Here is an 18,476-nt window from a genome sequence, read left to right on the forward strand (position 1 = left end):
TTATTTTTTCTTTTTATTTCCTTCTTTTGATTTTCCCTTTCCTTCTTTCTCCTTGTCTGCCAGTGCTCTGATTCGTGCTCTACCCAGTGGTGTCTTGTCATACCAAGCCTGCAGAATCAAAAAAGCACGTTTTTGTTTTATTAAAATTGAAAACTAAAACAATAAAGAGAGAGAACACTTAAACTTTTTACTAGTACAATGGAGCATTCCTTAAAAAAACCCCAAACCTCTTAAAGTCCTGGCTGGCTTGTGGAGAAGCAGAAATTAAATCCTCAGATCTCCTGAGTACATTATTATACCAAGGAGCATAGCAATTGCTTGCTTGAAGTGTGTCTCATTAACAGGAATACTTAGCTGGGCCATTTGTGTTGCTATAGTTATGGAAATGTTAGAACTTCTATGATCAACCCTATTTCCGAGGTATATAGTTCTTGTCAAAACTCCCTCTGGTCTGAAACTTGGCAACAGACAAAGCATGTATTTCTCATGGCCCTGCAAATCAGTCCAGACAGTTTTTATTTCAATGAGAGAGCTTAAGAAGCAAAACAAACCCTGAACATTAAAAACCTGTTTATTGCTTTCAGATGCCTGTTCACAGTCCTGTGACTTGTAAATGATTTTGGTGTAGTCTCTCTGCAAATTTGCCAAGCTCCTGGACTGTAATGTCAACAAGGCAGTTCTAGGCCATGTGAAAATAATGTAAAATGAAGGAGAAGGTAGTGCTTTAAAGTTAGTAGTGTGTAGGAATTAGTCTTCCCCTTATGTACTTACAGGAACCTTTATCAACAAAGCCCTGCCTACACCAGAGATTAAAATGCTGCCAGGTGCTGACATGACTGATAAAATGCCTTCCCTCTTGACCGTATTCATCCCTGCCCTAGCAGTGAATGTCTTTCCTCTGACCACAGACCACTATTTTATGCCACAACTGCGTCTCCTCTGCCCTTCACTTAGGTAGCCTGTCAACTTTCCTACCGATGTGGCATCCTGTTAAGTCTGCCTTTTCCATATGATTCATCCATAATGCTGCCTCCAGCTTGAGCCTGGTAAGGCTACCCCTGGGAATTTGCCTTGTCCTGTTTCCCCCATATGTGACAGGCAGCAGCAAGAGACTTAGCTGAGAGAAGAGGTATTTTGGAAGTGTATAGGGAAGAAAAACCCCTGATGTTCCTCTCTTGGCCTCAGATGGTCCTTCTTGGTGTCACGCTTCTTAAAGGTTTCCTCTGGGCTGATGACAGGTACCCTATTTGGATCTCTTGTCTTGCAGATTAAATACTGTCAGCAGGTCAATGAAGTCTGACAGCTGTCAAACATCCAGCTGGCTGCTGAGCAGCCCTAACATTGTGATCTCTGCTCTAATTGCCCAAATTAGCTGAGCATTCCTCCTCCAAGAAGCCTGACTCCACTTATTAAAACATCATGCAACCTCTCATGCATCGACATCTAGATGGTGTCATGGGAGGTGTCTGGGAGGAACCTCTGGGCTCTTGGAGAAGTAGCCTGGGCAACTGTATTTTGCTGTCCTGAAAATGGTCTCAGGCCAAGCTACTCCTTTATTGGGGAGAACAGACGTAGCTGGGACAACATGGGGCAGGGAGAAGCCTGGAGATGGCTCTTAATGGTCCTTTCACATGAGTGGAATATAAAAGACAAGATGGTGGTTGTGACTGTGGGAGGAATTTATTCCCCAGCAGTATCTAGTGACGGAGCAATGTCTCTCACCTTCCATGTGTGACAGGCCACGAGGCCATAGAAATCCTATTTTCCCCCATGTCTGCTGTCCTCAGTATGCTGTTCTCCAGACCTTCAGTGGGAAATGGAGAGAATAACTAACTCCTGCCAAAGGCTTGCTGGGAGTTTGGCAGGATGGAAAGTGCTGTTTGGTGGGTGCAGGCTGGGAGGTCATCTCGTTGCTTATTCTGAGTTGCTGGTAGTGGACTCTGCATGCAGCAAGAGGAGCTGATTGACTTACGTTGTCTTCTCTTGTTCCCTTCCCATTTCTTTGTGCACACGTTTCCACGCAGTAAATTACCTGCCTGTTTGCATGGGATGATGTCTACTTTTGACTCTTTAGCTAGCGGAGCTCCTGTATTGGATTAACAAAGCTGACTCCTCAGACATGGTTACAATAAACGTAGATTTACCACTAATGCACTAGCATCTGAACTGGGGATCTAAGTTACTGACGGTAAGTGACTGATCAGAGTTGAAAATCTTTGCTTGCTAGAGGAATTATGTTTGCAGTTCTTCTGAATGGATTTTCTTACGTCTTGTAAATATTTTGTAGCAGCCGCTGCCAGACAGAACCAGTGTGCTAGCTGGACTGCCCTTTGCTCCTCTAGGACTACCATTACTTTTGTGTAAGGATTTCTATCAATTGCACTGGTGAAATAATTTATAATTTCAAAAATGTGGATGTATAATTGGGGCAGAAATTTGAGTAAATTGAATGAAGAAATCATATTATTGCAAATCTTGCATTATTTATATTCATTTTGGAACACTGGCAGAATATAAATGTCAAACAGGGAGATTCATGCTTCTAGTGAATAGAAATCAAAGATTCATCACAGTGCTAATCTTCACTTTGAATACTGCATTTCAGCTGCCCCACTTCAAAAAGGACAAAGCAACAGAAACGGTTCAGTGATGGCAATGATTAGAGGCTCACGAAGAGGGGCTTCTGTGCAAGAAGAGATGAAGATACTGGAGTTAATTAATGCATGAGGCCATTTTGACAATCCTCTTCCCCTGTGCTGTGTTACAGGTGCTGGGGCAAGGTTCCATGACATTTAAGGGGAACAAATTTAAAACAGATAAAAGGAAATACTTTCTTAAGGGCTATAATTAATACAAGGAAATGATTGCCATGGGATGCTGAGGACAGTATCATTTTAGCCATGCTCACAATGAAGTGCTGCCTGCGTACTTTGTGCTGTACCAAACAGGCACATTTATAGTAAGTGGAATAATATTTTCAAGTTACCCTCACACTAAATACTAGCTCTCATGTTTCAGGGTACAAATGGATTACTATTTGGAGCCGGGAATGAGGTTGGTGTTTTTTTTTCCTTGCTGCAACACTGAACTATTAGCCTTTCTCTGAGGAAAGATATTGGTTTAGATAGGAAGCATGAGGAAAAAAAGAGTAATTTGCCAAATATCACAAATGCTGCCTATGCTGAGTAGAGCCAAATGGCTCTAGATGGAAATTGGAAAGTATTCAACAGGGTTGGGAGAAATATGCACTATCATTAGGTTAGCAGTGGAAGAAGACTTGGATAAAGTTTTTAGAAACTGCATCCTGTTTATTATGTGAGGCACTGTGGGGATTCAAAGAGCAGTACGAAAAGGACACCTTTCAGCTGGGAGAACTTGGATGGTTTATAAGTGGGTCTGAGTGGAAGTTGGAGGGGCATGCGACTGAGAAAGCTCTTCTGGGGTCTCTTGACTTCAGTATGGAAGTCCTCTATTCCATTTGGAGCCCCTGGTCTGGTTTGCCTGCAACTCCTTAGTACACGGCAGAGTTTCCCTGTTGGGTGGCCAAGGGTTTTACTAGTGTTTAGTAGACTTGAAGTGCCTTAGCTGAGCGTTGTGACATTTTTCTGGGGTGCTAGTGCTGCTACGTTGTAGTGTTGCACTCAACTAGCTAGTTCGAGGTCCAGTTCAGCTGTCCCTAAGCTACGCTGAAGTCACTACAGTAAATAAATTATAGACCTGTACTTAAGCCTAACTGTTCCCATCAACAGTAAAACCAAAAGCAATATAGTGAAAGCAGAATTAACCACTACATAAAGATAATCCTAGTCTAGGGAAATAAAGAGTAATTATTACTGAGCTACATGTGGAAAAAGTAGTTGCTTGCAGGGAGACGCATGTATATTTGAGGTATATGTAATGCGCCTCAAATGCACTAGGGTTTTGCCTTCACAATTTTATGGTCCCTGGGGTTGGGGTGAGGGATGGAGTTGGAAGCAGAAACTAATGTTTTTAAAACCAGAAATGAAGAAAATTCTTGTTTGAAATAATTTTAAATAAGGACTTAAAACCACATCTCCATGTGGTGCACCCTGCAGACCCCACATGTCCAAGTTTGCTGCCTTCTCAAGCAAATATAGCCAGGCTGGCCAAACACACTGGCTCTGAAAGAAAGAGGACTGATGCACTTTACTAATGACACTTGCATCATTTATCTGTGCATGTGAAGGCCGCTCTGCTCAACATAAGCTGGGTGCAGGCAGTAGGTTCAGCAAAGCAGTGTGCCAGGCGTGTTGCCCGTGTAGGGTTGCTGCCTGTAATAATGACCGTTTGCCTGGCAAATGGCGGGCCTGGGCTGGCAAACATCCCAAAATGGGAGAGATGGGTGTTGGGTGCTGTTGAGCCACACATTACCCTTCAAATAATGATGTGCCAACCCATCAGCAGAGTTAGCGGGTCTCTAGATCAAATGTGCCCAAATAAGGATGTGGCAAGGGATGATGAAAGACAGCCAGTTAACATAGCTCTTAGTGTCACCTTAAATGATTCTTCCTCTTCTTTGTACACTGGGTCCTGTCTGGCCAGAGGAGTCACAAACTCCTCAGTCCTCAGTGGCTTTCTGGTCATCTGCAGGAGACGTAGCTCGGTCAGGACATCTTGCACCACCTGGACGATGTGTCCCTGGGTGAAACCATCAGACAGGTTTGCTAGGCAGCTTATGCTCAACAAATGGGTGATCACTCCACCATTCTGCAGGATGATGTGTTTCCATAACACTGTTCATCAGGAAAAACAAAACAAACAAACAAAAACCAACAAAAAACAGAGAATGCCAAAGACATGCATTAACGACAGCAGGAGAAATATTTTTGCACTTTGAAACTGAAACAGGAAAATATGGGATATCAGTCAGGAAAGCCAAGATTCAAATTTCTCTTGTTTGCTGTTCCTTTCATCTACATATTTGTAGCATAGAGGCCTTTAGGCACATCTGTTCTTAAACTATTAGTTTTAATTTGTTGGCTACCAGTCAGTACTTTTTCAGAAAGTCATTATGGGCACATAATGTGAGGTGGATATGTGTGTAAAAATGGAAAGAGGTACTTAAGTATGCCTGTGTGCATACACAGAAAGAGAATCTGTCCAGAATGTTCCCATTTGGGTGTGCGGAGTTAAGTACCTATATTAACAGCCCGTTTTTATTTCTGCGACCCTGATCACAGGTTGCTCCTGCTGAACTGAGGGCTGCTATGGGGACTCAATGTCTGGTTTGGAAGCCAAAGGCTTCCAGCTATGCAGGCACATGTTGCAAAGGCCAGGTGTAAATTTCTGTGATTGGCATTTTGCTCGCTAGTTAAATGGTGAACCTGTTTCTATCTTTGAGCTGTGAACTTCTGTGACATGAAGGGTTTTTTTTTTTAATGTTTGAAGTGACTGAGGTTTTGCTTCCAAAAAGACAATTTAATAGGACAATAAATGTTTTTGTAAAGTAACAGTCTGTCTCGGAGGAACTTAGTAAAACTTTAATGCCATCTCACCATGCTTTCCTTTAAAGCCTTATGAAAACATCTGGAAAAAATAAGTATTACGCACAGAGATTAAAAAGGCTCTTGAATGAGACAATTTGTGATCTGAGTATTGTGTGTTTGAATGCTTGTATGTAGTACAAAAATGTTGGGTGGACAGTTAATGGTACTGGATGTTGGGGCAGTCATGTAATAGAAAAAACCTGCTTTATTCTCCCTTCGATTGCAATGTCGATACTAGGGACTTGTGCCCATAACTATTGACAGCTTTGTACTACGTTTTTCACTCTGGCAAATTGTGATCTTCCACTTGAATTATATCTGTGCTCAATAATTATTGGCTGAATCACTAATTCATAAAAGAGGAATTGATGCACACAACAGTAGAGCGCTACTTCTACACAGCCATATATTGTGTGCTGCAGCTTCTGTTGCAGGTAGGATCATGCATAATGTGAGGTACTGACTTGCTGGGTGATTAATAGCAAGAAACCAGTATATGACCACGAATTTTCCAGTTTAGTGATTTCCTTTGCATGTTTACTGCTTCCATTGTGCATGGATGGGAATGTTCTAGTTTGTAACAAAAGGGCTGTAGCAGACAGGTAGCTGCGCACTGTGGCTATGAATATTTGTTATGTCATGGCTTTTTTGTCAAAACAAGTTTCTTTAGTTCTCAAATTGGGTGTCAGGCCCTGAAAACTGTCAAGATTGGAAGGTGAGTTCTCTGTACAGTAAAGATCATATTTCCATTGAACTTCAGGGAAGGTCAGAGCTAAAGAACAAGCCAAACACTGTCTTAAATGTGACAATGTCAAAGAAGTAAAGCTGCAAGCCTAATTTGCTTTAAAATGTCAAGAGTTAACCTTTTTGGGCATTTGTAAATTTGCAATTGAAATCCCTTTAGTTGAGCCTGGTGTCTGGTGTGTTGTTTGTCTGTGGTGGTGTTTGTTGTTTTTTTTTTAATTAGTGGTGAGAATCCCAGAATGTGACAACTCAATCCCCAGAAGTGAATGCAGCTAAATTCAGCAGCCATCACCTCCTTTCTCTAGGTCTTATTCATGTCCCTTATCTGTTAGTGATTTATCAGAGCTGTAACATAACGTGAAACACATGTTTGCTTGCTTAGACACCATTCCCCATCCGCACTATGAAAATTATTGAACGTGGGGGAGATTTACAATGTGCTGGGTAGTCAAAACCTGTCTTGAGCTTGCCCAAATGTGCATCATCACAGGACCTTGGCTGCCTCCATGCAAAGCAGTATAAACTGGACTTCACAATACAGTTGTGTGATTTTTGTAATAAAGTGACTATGTGGAACAATATTGTAGTCAGGGTACAATCGTGTAGCAAGATCTCTGAACTGAATGTGGTTTCCTTTACTATTGTATCCTTCTGGGATTTGATCCATCAGAGATTAGTGGTATGATTGGATTCTTCAAATGAAGGATTTTCCTTGATATGGTGATCAATAGGGATATTCATGCTAGGAGCCATTGGTAGAAGAAACACACCCTTTTGAGAGTCCTCTAACTTTGAGTGTTTGGTATCATTCTGAATAGCCCAAACCCTTTTTTCCACATTATCTTTAGACTGAACCTAAACAGTCCTTCTTATGAGGCACTGCATCAAGCTCCTGAGTACCCAGAAAAGTTTACTAAACCATATGATATTTGTGATTAAACCACAGGCAAAAAAAGACCACATCTGGGAACAAAAGCCCTTCTACCAGCCACTTCTGAAGGATGTGGACAAACTACCATTTTTTTCTTGTACTAACAGATTCACATCACTAAGCTTGATCTGGAGCATTTCTTCCTAATCAACACTGAGCTATTGCAGACTTCGAGGCGATTCAAATCTGAAAACAAACTTGTGTGCCCAAAAGTTTGTTGTTTATCCTACCCATGCAAGTTAGTCTAATAAAAGTTAGGTTTTCTGTTACAAGCTTTGATTCCAAGAATATGGGGTCCTTAATGAATTAGCCAGACTTTGGGGGGGGAGCCTATCCATACCACCAGTTGATAGATTAGACATGCAAAATCATGGATGCTTCTACAATTTCTCATGAACTGTATGTACAAAAATGGGATTTGATAGTGACAAAACTCAGTCCTTCAGACATGGTTCTGTTTATGGAGATGTCTGAAGTGTATTGTGTAGAGTATGGAAACCAGATAGGAATAACAAATTCAGAATCCTTGTGTAAAAAGAAAAGCTTAAAATAGAAAGTGTGTATTGAAATAGGATCTTATCCTTCCTACAGTCAAAAACCAGCTTGCAACAAACTCAGTGCATGATAAACAACTCATGAAGAAATGCTAATCACCGCAGAACAGTATTTTTTTTAAACCCTTCTCCCAACTTCCACTTTTATTATCTGATTTTTGGGATAGCCTGTCTCAGTATTACCTAACCTTTCAGGAACTGAAAATTTAGGCCGTGCAGAAATTAACTGAAAATTCAGACCTGGGGTACAAATTTTGAGGTTAAAGTCAGTTCTGAGGATAACCAGACAATATGCATGGATTTTAAACAGCAGTAATCAGGAGGATCACTTGAAATACTTGCCTAATCTTGAACTGTAGTCAGGCCTAGGAATCAGAATAATTTTTTGGTAGACTTGGCAGAAAGGTTTAAGATTAGCATCGAAGGGACGGGTGGTGGTTCCCACTAGCAGCACTCTGTCCTGTGCTTTCACAGCCTGAAGGAATTTGGGGAGCATCTTTTCCAGGCGTTTTGGGTTCATCTTCAGCATATACATGTGAAAACGAGGAAGAAAGAGTTTTTATTGAATGCTGATAGTACAATCAATGAGGTGAAGCTATATGTAGACACACTATAAACAACAGGATTTTGCGCTTTTTAAAGTAGTCTAGTTGTATTTAGAATAAGCAGACTAGATGGTCAAACTAAGTAGAAGCCCTCTTGTCTTCTGAAAGTCAGGTAAATGCTTGATTTCTGCTTATGTATTTGTGGGTTTGTGCTAGTGCCTTTCCTTATTGAATTTGCTGGCCCTGCTATCGAAAAGCAGGGAGGAAACAACTAATTTAAAAAAGGAAATTCTTATTTCTAGTTCAAGGAGAAATATTGCTTGGACCTGTGTACCTGATGAACCTTAACAGATAAGAAAAATTGCCAGGGTATGTCCCCTGGTGTGGAATCCTCCCAGCTCTTGGAAGTTATGATCTACCAACTCCTACCCATGGTTTAAATGTGAAAAATTACACTCCCTAATTGCTGTGATTTCTAGCTTGCTGAGGCTCTAACCTAAGAAAAAAAGCTCTTTGAATTCAGGATCCATTTCTTTGCAGTAAATTTAGTATTTGACTTTAGAACAAATATTTAACCGCTATTTACAAAGCAGATGAGTATTGAGCAAAATCTGTTATTGGATAGTTATATTCAAGTTAATATTGGTTGGAGAAGCTTAATCAAATCACTGTTTATTAACTCTACTGTTAATAAAGCTGTAAGTGAATGACTGGGTTAGGATAGTGTATCGGAGAACTCCAACGACTTGGAAGCCTCTTTTTCAGAAATGATTGAGACTTAACATTCAAGTCACCAGCACTCACTTGAAAACTTGACTCTCTAGATAATTTTTTTTTTTTTTTTTTTTTTTACTATATAGTAAGCAGTTCCCTGAGAAACTTGAGCTTCAATTTCAAATCAGCCTGCCTTAATGTCAATAAGGAAGAAACTATGTCCTGTGAACCTTCTCAGCTGAAAGGCAATAATAAACACCTGTGAATCTACATTGCAAATACAATCTTTGTGATCCAGTTTTTCTGTTGTCTGCAGTAGCAGATAGCTGAAAGAAAGGAGACAAAGCTCTGTTATTTGGAGTGAAAGCTACAGAGGAGGGGAAATTGGGAAATCAATAAGAAATCCCTAAAGTCTTGGGATAGAGTCATACAGTTATTTTCTAGCTTAAACTTGTCTTAATTATAACACATGTGGTTTTTTATTCTCATGGTCATACTATGCATCTTCCTACCTTTGCTAATTGCTTAATCACGATAATGAGCTGAGCATGTCTTGGCAGCAGGGCTCAGGTCTCACTATGGAGCATGGACATATTGCTTGCTGGGCTGATACATGCAGCTCATGTTTCTGCTCTTGGATGAACTACTCCTATCACCATCGCTCAGTGCCAACTGCCGTCTTTTTGTCTCCTCCTTGTTGTGCCTATGCACCCAGTGTTCCCAGGGGAGCAGGATGGCAGCACTCGCTCCCAGAGAACGTGCCTTGTAAGCACAGTAGGTCTGCCTTGGAGCAAAGGAGAAGTCTTGGCTCTTCTCTTGCTCCAAAAGAAAGGCTGTCCCTCTGTCCATGGCCAAACAGCATGTTAGCTGTCTGAGGGCACAACTTCAAATCACAAGCTCTTATCCAAGCTTCGGTGTTCCCTTGTTGGGAAGCTTTTGGTAATGAACTTCTCTGATGATTGAACAAGCTGCTGTTAGATATCTACCTCAGAAATTTTACCCATCTTTGCTCTGCCAGGGAGATCTGGTTATAGCAATGACTAAAATGTGGATCAGCTTTGGTTTTAGCACATCTTATTCCGGCTAAATTACCCTCCATGATTTATATATCTGTTGCTACTCGTAGGTGTCAGGCTTTCCTCCTCTTTGTGTATTGGAAGGCAGCACAAATGTTCTTTAGGATGATTTGGGACATTAATATTGCTAGAAAAGTATTTTAGGTTTGGAGGTGAGGAGGCAGAGGAATCCCATCTCATTGAAATGACCAATAAAGCTAATAGTTGCTTCAACTGAGACTTGGTGTTTTATGGGCTTGCAGTATGTGTCTTCTGCTGGAAAATCTGACCCTAGCAGGAGATGCAGAGAATTTTTAAAACAATTATCTGACTCCTATTTCATCTCTTACTTGTGAAAATAAGTCTGAATTTATCACCAGCATTTAGAACATAATTCTTTTGGGTGACAAATTATATTCAAGGATTCCCACTGATCTAGAATTGGTTACAACAAGTGTTTGTTGCTCAGCTTGTAGGAATCTTAATTTTTAAATTACTGGATTGGTACCAGAGACCAAGCTAAACACCACGCTCTCATGTTAAGCCAGACTGGCATTTATGTGTCAGCAGCTCCTGTTATGCTTGTGAAACTAATGTGTGTTCAGAGCACACACATTTTGGGGATAGGTCCTGAAAGCTAGTAATATCTCCTCCGCTTTGAAAGAAATGTGTCAGTAGCAAGAAGGGCTGTTGAAGAGGCAAGCTGTGATTTCAGCCATCATGTAGACCTGAGCTGGAGAAAAGTGGGAGGTGAATTGCAAAGATGACTCCTATTTCTTTAACTATGAATGCCTGAACTTCTTGCACATCATCCTTGGCGACTGGGGTACCGTAACATTTTTGATATTTGACTGTTTTGCATCTTTTAGTGAGGATTGGAGAGAGACTACTTTTCTAGTGTGTATTTGAAGAATTTAAGGCTTCTTGCACCTGGCTCTCAGTAATGGTGCAAGAAATGTCATGCTGGGATGAGTAAAGTGACTTCCACTCGCTTTGGCTTCTTCTGAGGGCTGAACTTAGCTCACCTTCTCCAAAACCCATCTTTCTTTAAGTGCTCCTAAGGAAGGCTGCCCAGACTGCCAGTTACCACTGCCTGTCCCTCCTGTTTCATGCTCTCTGGCTCCAAATGTTGCTCATGCTGTGAAGTGCAGGACATGAGTGGTTTCAAGCTTGGAGCCAACCACTGCCACTCAGAACGCGAGAGACCTTTTGTTAAATACCTGCAGGTCTATGGATGCAATAGCAGGAGTAGAGGTGATACCCTTGAGATTGTGGGCATGGGGAGAAATTTTCCCTTATTGATGGCTATCAAAGCAGACAAAGATGATTGTTACTCCAGGCAATCTTTGGCTCCTAGTCTTACTTTTAATCCCCATCTGCACTTGCTGTCAAGGTTTAAGCTCAAGAGAAAGGTCACTTTTTGGTGTGGGGACCACTAGATGACATGGATCACTGCACACCCATCAGCTCGTACAGCCCTCATAGAAGTAACAGACTCATCCCAGGTGATGCTTCATTGGTCTTCCAAAATACAGGCTTGTGTCCATCCTACAGTCTAAATGTACAGGACTCACTTTAAGAATAAAGGTTTAATTTTTCACATGGAGCTCTAAAAGTAAAATATTTTGTAAGCAGCGTGAATCTAATCAGGACTTCGGGTGAATTGCTCTCTGCTGTGGTGGTTGAGTTGCTGTGCCTACTGGGCAGTGTTTTAATTTTCTTTCTAGTGGGGAAGCTACACAAGAGAGGAGGGAATAGAAGCAATGGCAATAGGACTCCTGGGAGCCCCAAGAAAATAATCTGTAAACATAACTATTTAACATAGGTTCTTTGTTTTCACAGTGGAAATTTATCCCTGTTAGTTTGTTCATTTTGGCTCCATCCAATTGCTCAAATTAACAGAGCTGAACAATTTAAACTCAACTTTTAGTTTCTTGCCTCATATTTTGAAATTCTCCACTATTCTCTTCTACTTTTCAGTGCACTGAGCAGCGACTGGACTATTTTTAAATAAAGCAAGTATAGGTGTAGGAGAGAAATGTGACCTCTTGGGGGCTCTTAAGGAGTCACAAGACTCTCTTAGGAAAACAAAAAATGTGAGACAAGCTATTATAAAACAAGCTTTGGCAGATATGGTCATACTGGTATGTGCTAAGCTGAGAAATACACTTGTTCCTTTGTGTCGGTTGTAAAGTGACAGGAGACATTATCTGCACTGAAAAAAAGAGCAACTCACCTCGTCGTCAGTCTTCCGCCCTCCTTTAGAAAATATTTTTTCTGTCTCCCCAATCCACACAACTGAAGGCTGCAATTGCTTAGCCACCTAAGAGAAAGTGGGGGAGAGGAGGCAAGAACTTGATTAAAATGGCTACAGTTTCATACCTGGGTACCTATAATTATGCTTTTGGATCCATATTTCAGCAGTTAAAACCAGCCTGGTTTATTTTTTTCCAGAAATGTTCAGCACTTATGGATAGTGTTGGACCTGCTCAGCAGCCTTGGCAAATGAAACAATTTCTAGTTTGGAATCTAACATTAAGAACCCAACCCAAATTGGATAATTTTTGATTGCTGCGCTTATCTTTCATTTCTCAACCCAAATTCGCTTGCAGTTCTGTGAAAAGCAGCCTGGACTTCGAGTTCAATGGCAAAAAAGACCAGCAGCAGCTTTAGGCTGGCTTCCCCAGCCCAGAGCATCCTTCTCTGGCTTTCTGAGGGCAATACCCATGGGGAGACAGGCAACACAAGGCTATCACGTGAGAAGCAAGGGTACTCATCTTAAGCAAAATAGGCTGGTATGCAATCTTCTGGATTACAAACTAGCATTTTATCTGTGGTTAGTCCAAGATTTAAAACAGAACCTGCTAAATTTGAAAAGGGAGGTCAATACAAACGGGCTTTCTGGCTCCAGAGTCAGAGGCACTATACCTCTGGTTCACAGCAGGATGGCAGCAATGCTACAGGCTTTTTCACATCTTGCGCTCTCCCCATTGCTATAGAAACGCCAGTGGTTTAGAGATTCTTCTGCCAAATTTTAATCACTTTCCAGTGGCTCTCGGAGCCGTGCTAGTTTGCTCAGCAACAAAAGTGATGGCTTGAGGAGTCCACGGGTAATAAGAGAGAGAGAACATTCTTCTGTCCTGCTTTCTGCCAACCCCCAGTTGAAACTGCCGTTTCCAGGAAAGAAGCTAACAAAATCGATAGGTTGTATACATCATAAGCTCAGTGTCTGATCGACAGCCAGTGCAGGAAGAATTAAGTCATGAACATCTTTCTTCAAAGCACCACAGTTCATTTTTATGGATGCATTTCAAAAGCACCAAGTGTATGTGTGTGTCTCTACGATAAAAATGGATTGAAGAGAGGGGAAAACAATTGTAGATGAAGGCTGTTAAACTTGTTTGCTGTGCTGCTGATGGGGTGAAGTGGAAACGATGCCATCTCTGGCATGTGACACTTTATTTGCAGTAACTCATCAGTCTTAGAATACGTTGAGTGGTACCTCCAAGTTCTGAACAGTACCACTGAGGAAAACTGAGCTTTTTCCTTTGTTGGAAGGCAAGAACTCAAATGTTCAGCATTAAAAATAAGGATTTTAAAATAAAAATATATCATGAAAGATGATACAAAAGTTCTGCAGAAACTGGCATGTGGACCTAGGCAGTTATGTGAATGTTTATCTGCATGTACAACTTCAGAGGTAACTTCTCAGTCCAGCAGTGTATAGAGCACACAAGCTGGAAAGAAATGACAGATCAAAATTGTACAGCTATAATATCTGCCAGATATTATCTGATTGTATTTTTATCAGATATTAAGGCCAGATTATTTTTTTCTCTCCTATTTATCTATTTTTCAGAGGTATGTTTGGTGTATTTCCAAGCCTGCACAGACCCTGCAAGGTACATCTGAGAGGGCAAGCTTGTGAATGTCATTGAACAGAGCTGTGCAGCAGCCTTAGACTCAGGTATTTTCTGCTGAATATCCTGCTCGTCAAGGGCTCAGACACCTGCAGGAAATGCAAATCAGTCCCAGTGATTTGCACTTTGCAGGCGAACTTGGTTAGCTCCCAGATGTCTGTAAACAGGCTTGGAAACAAGTGGTGAAAGAAGTGTAATGTGGTAGCACGGTCATACAGCAGAGATGGGATAACTGGCATTCTTTGTAAAATTAAGGCTCAGAAAGGAAAATATAGGTTGTAGTTTAAGTCACTAAAAGAAACCTACAGCTTCTTCAAGAACTGCATCTGCACTTCGTGCACCCACTATGAAATCTAATGTGACATGAGGGAGCTCTGACTCCGAGACCCTTCCTGAACTCGGCACCGCTAGTGACTGGATTATCAGCTGGGGCTTTCTGATATTTCTAAAGATGATTTTTACCTTCTGAAACGTAAGATAACTACCTGCTTTGTGCATGGCTAGATAGGACATGAGGTGGGAGATGAGGCAGTGGGAGATTTTTCCCCTCGAAGCCTGCATTTCCCCCAAGTGACGGCTGGGCTGGTGGCACGCTGTCTGCTCAGGTTTACAGACTCTGCGCACACAGGACCACCCCGACGGACTCTGCGGGATCTGCTGTTGTGTTGTGGTGCTTTCTCCCCGCTTTGCTGGTGTTTACGACCCTGTTAACGTCTCAGGCGCTGACCAGGGGTACTTCTCTACTAATGCACACGCTAATGTTAATGCAAGGAGATGCTGTGCCTTTGCTTCCTAAGGAGAACAGTCCCCTTCTGGTATTTTTGCTTTGCAAGGTAACGCAGCTGTATGAAGTCTGGGGAGCCACGGAGCTGTTCTGCAGTATATTCTCCACACTTGTGTGTCTGATGCGGTGTGATGTGATGGGGAATAAGGGATAGGGGGAGGTTATGGAGGCTATACAAGCTGCTGGCAACGACTGAACTCTGCTTGTGTACTTCAAAGGGAACCGTGTTGTCCCTTCAGCGGGGCCACTGCAGCTGGGAATGTGTCAGGTCTTCCCCATTTGGCTCAGAGATGGCTTCTGTGCTTAGCAGCCCTCTAAAACAGAGCCTCAAGTTTTTAATCGGACTATACTTTTCATTTAGACTCTTAAGGAAGAATGCTCCCTGTTGTCACATCTGTTGTCTCTTTTGTCCACTTCATTTCCCTACTGGGTAAGTGGAAATATGGTGAATAACCTCAGTTCTGGCTCTTTTTCAAAGAGATACTTGCCTGTGCTTTCTGTTTTATGGCAATGATCTAAATGTATAAAGTGGCCTGCATGTATTTTTCTGGTTTTGACACACATCAACATGACGAAATTCAACACACTGTATTTGGGGCTGTCTGTTTCTTTTCTTTTTCTTTTCTTTTTTTTTTTTTAAGACAGATCAGACACCCAGAATCCATTGGCATCTAATTTAAATTGTTGGCAGATACGTAGCAGACTGTATATCCCCTGTGAAAGTGCTTCATTTGAATTATCCATGGACAGTTTGAATCCATGGATAATTAAATGCACTGTACATAATTAATTTGTAATTGAAATTTTATTAGCTTTGCATTCAACAATTTGTTGGAGCTGCCAGCAGATGGCTCCTTAACCCTTCTAATACCACATGGAGCCAGCAGCTGCCTGTGCTGGAAATCCCTCTCTCATGGGTCCCAGAGGCTTGATTTGCTCTTCAGGAAAGTCACTATGAAAAAAAGGCTCCTTGTCTTGCTGTCTATCAACGTTTATCAAAGATCAAACAGCATTTTTTGAAAGCTTTGAGTTAAACTTTCCAAACTGGAGACCCAGAGTTTAACAGTTAAATCGCTACACTTGAAAATACAGAAACTTGATTCTTGCAGGGGAGCCGTGCACAAGGCTCCTTCAAACTTTTAGGCTTTGACAGAATTTAAAAGGCTTGAGACTAAGATTTTTCTGGAACCTCAATTCATTGCTGAAAATTACTCAATCCCCCGTAGTTTAGATTCACAGAAACGCTCTAAAGCAGCAAGATGCTGAAACCTGTAATTAGATCTTATCTGTGGGAGCCTCACCAGGGAAATATTCCTGTACTACAGTGACGATGCCACTGTATTCTGGTTTGTTAGAGAGAAAGTAACTATAAATACTGTCCTCCAACAGGATGAGTTTTGGTTTTGGACATTAGAACAACGTAGCATAAGGCTGCTTTGCCACAGAAATAACACTATATTTGAGCACTGGTGATATTTAACACTTCAAGGGTCAAGGCTTCTAGCAGGCTGAACTGTGCTTAGAGAAAATAATTACACTGGGATGCCTGGAAGAAAAGCTGACTCTACTGTTCCCAAATTTCAGCTGTAATGGACAAGTCTGGTATGGCATGGACATGCTAAATACAGAGACTTCTGTCAGTGTACCAGGGTAAATTGTGCCAGCCAGAAAAATGACAATACAGTGGTGGTTATAAATAAAGGGACCTGATTCGGTGGAGAAAAATTAATGACGGACTTCAAAATTATGTTGCCTCTAAATGCTGGGATTATATAATTTAATCTTAAACTCCATAGGATTCCTTTTTTGGTATAACACTTAGATAGTCACCTCTGACTTGCTAAGTAGCATAACCAAACAGTCTGATAAGTCCCTTAACAATGATGGCGTTGAAATGTTCCAGCAGCTTGTTGCTCTGCGAAACTTCTTGCTCAGTAGAGGTGGCTGCACTGCGCACACTGAGCTGTTGTTACGCACACACGACCCCTCTGCTGGCATTTCCTCCTGGCCACCTCTTCCCCAACCTTTTAGCCTGGTCAGTGCTGCACTAATAATATTTTTCGCACGTGTGGCTTTTTGTACAATGTGCTTTCTGTGTGCTGCTGTGGCCCTGGTAAAGGACCCGAGAGGGGCTGTCTTCCTCTGGTAGTGATTAACCTGATGGCTGCCTTATGGCTGCTAATGGAAGGCCAGTGCTTGTCACTTTTATAGCCTCCGAGTTAAGCCTCATCAACTACCTGCATTTTTACACTTCTGTGTCACAAAGCCATGCATTCTACCTCTTCTCCTCAGTCCTTTCTGGATCTGTTTTTGTTTCTATGCATTCTCCACTATCCTTTGCATCTTTTATATGAGCTGTGGCACTGCAGCAGTGTTTTGTGCCCTCATGGGAACATGGGAGAGCCAAGCCCTCGGTCGGTACAAGCTGGCAAAGAGCTCCACTGAGTTCAGGCTGGCTCAATCCATGGAAAATGTGGCTTAACTGAAATATCCTGGCATGTTCTGGTTCACGCTTGAAGGACGAGTTTTGTTTTGGGGACTACTGGGAAGTGCTTCTATATTAGAGACAGATCCTCTCTTTCCACTCCAAAGCAGAGCTGACCTGGCAGGCTTTGCTGTGTCTTTGTGGAGAACACAAAGTGCTCAGGCTTGGTGTTTGCAGCCTCTTTCAATAGTTTTCCCATTCAATATTAATCTTCCTTACATTTCCTTTGGATAGGCAGTTTGAAATGTTGGTGTTTTCCTGTTCTGGTATGAGAAGTCGTTTCCTCTGTATGACATTTAAAGTGCCTGCTTTGAGTAACACACAAGCCTCTCTTTTGGATCAGGGCTGGTATGTCTCTTTCAAGTCTCCTCCCTGAAATAAGGGAGGGGAAAAAAAGAATTTGGCTGTTGCATCTGAAACAAATTAAAGTTTCATTTTTTCCAATGCTATTCGCTTGTTTAGGGTGTCTCCCATGAAACAACTTCCAGCAGACAACACTCAGCTATGGACAGAAAGTTTCCTAACGGTTATTTTATGCTCTCCAGAGTTTCCAATCCTTACAGAAATTCCGTTGTTTGCAGCTGTTGTAAGTAATCAAAAGTGCAAGGTTACCTCACCTTTATCACAGAGCACCATTAATTCTTACTTACTAAATCTTGGTGTTTAACAATGGTTACATGGATCATGAGATAAGAGAAAAAGAACTGTCACGTTTCCTGTCATTCACTTACTACTCCAAGTGGAAGGTCTGTATTCTGCTTGACTAACTCTATGTAAAGGCACTTCTGGAAAGCTGCAGTAAAAACTGTGATTATTAAATACTGCATCTCAGTTGCAGGATACTATTTGCTTTCATGACTTGTCTGTTATTATGTGCCACTGTATGTTGCAGTCTTAGAATAAACCAAGTGTTAAGCCCAGACTCTTTTTTTACCATGGTGAAAAATAAACTTTTTTAGGGGCAAATACCAGTGTTCAGTTCTCTCTTGTCAAGGAATTTGTTTTCAACGTGTGTTGCCCTTGCATTTGCTTCAGCTTGGGTAATGGTAGATTCCTGCAAATCAGGATATAAAAGATTCCTTATCCTTTGATTCCTCGTCAGACTTTCCCCCTAACATATAAACAATTTCCCTTGCTGCAACTTGTGTCTGTTGTCTCTTGTCCTATTGCTGTGCACCTCTGGGAAAAGTCTGTGTCTGCTCTCTGTATTATCCCATGAAGCCCCTGAAAACAGCAG

The 18,476-nt window shown here is 41.6% G+C and overlaps 1 protein-coding gene across 1 annotated transcript in view; it reads right to left on the reverse strand.

Moving 5' to 3' along the window:
• The window catches only part of IQCA1 (IQ motif containing with AAA domain 1), a 98,088-nt gene continuing 79,612 nt past the window's right edge, over positions 1–18,476 (reverse strand). Inside the window, exons 16-19 of the mRNA XM_065637584.1 lie at positions 12,287–12,373; positions 8,079–8,256; positions 4,516–4,754; positions 1–108 (exon numbers count right to left, since the gene is read on the reverse strand). Coding sequence (XP_065493656.1) covers positions 1–108; positions 4,516–4,754; positions 8,079–8,256; positions 12,287–12,373 — 612 coding nt within the window. The remainder of the gene's footprint in view (positions 109–4,515; positions 4,755–8,078; positions 8,257–12,286; positions 12,374–18,476) is intronic.

Source organism: Caloenas nicobarica, chromosome 6 (assembly GCF_036013445.1).
Source record: "Caloenas nicobarica isolate bCalNic1 chromosome 6, bCalNic1.hap1, whole genome shotgun sequence".
Taxonomy (NCBI): Eukaryota; Metazoa; Chordata; class Aves; order Columbiformes; family Columbidae; genus Caloenas; species Caloenas nicobarica.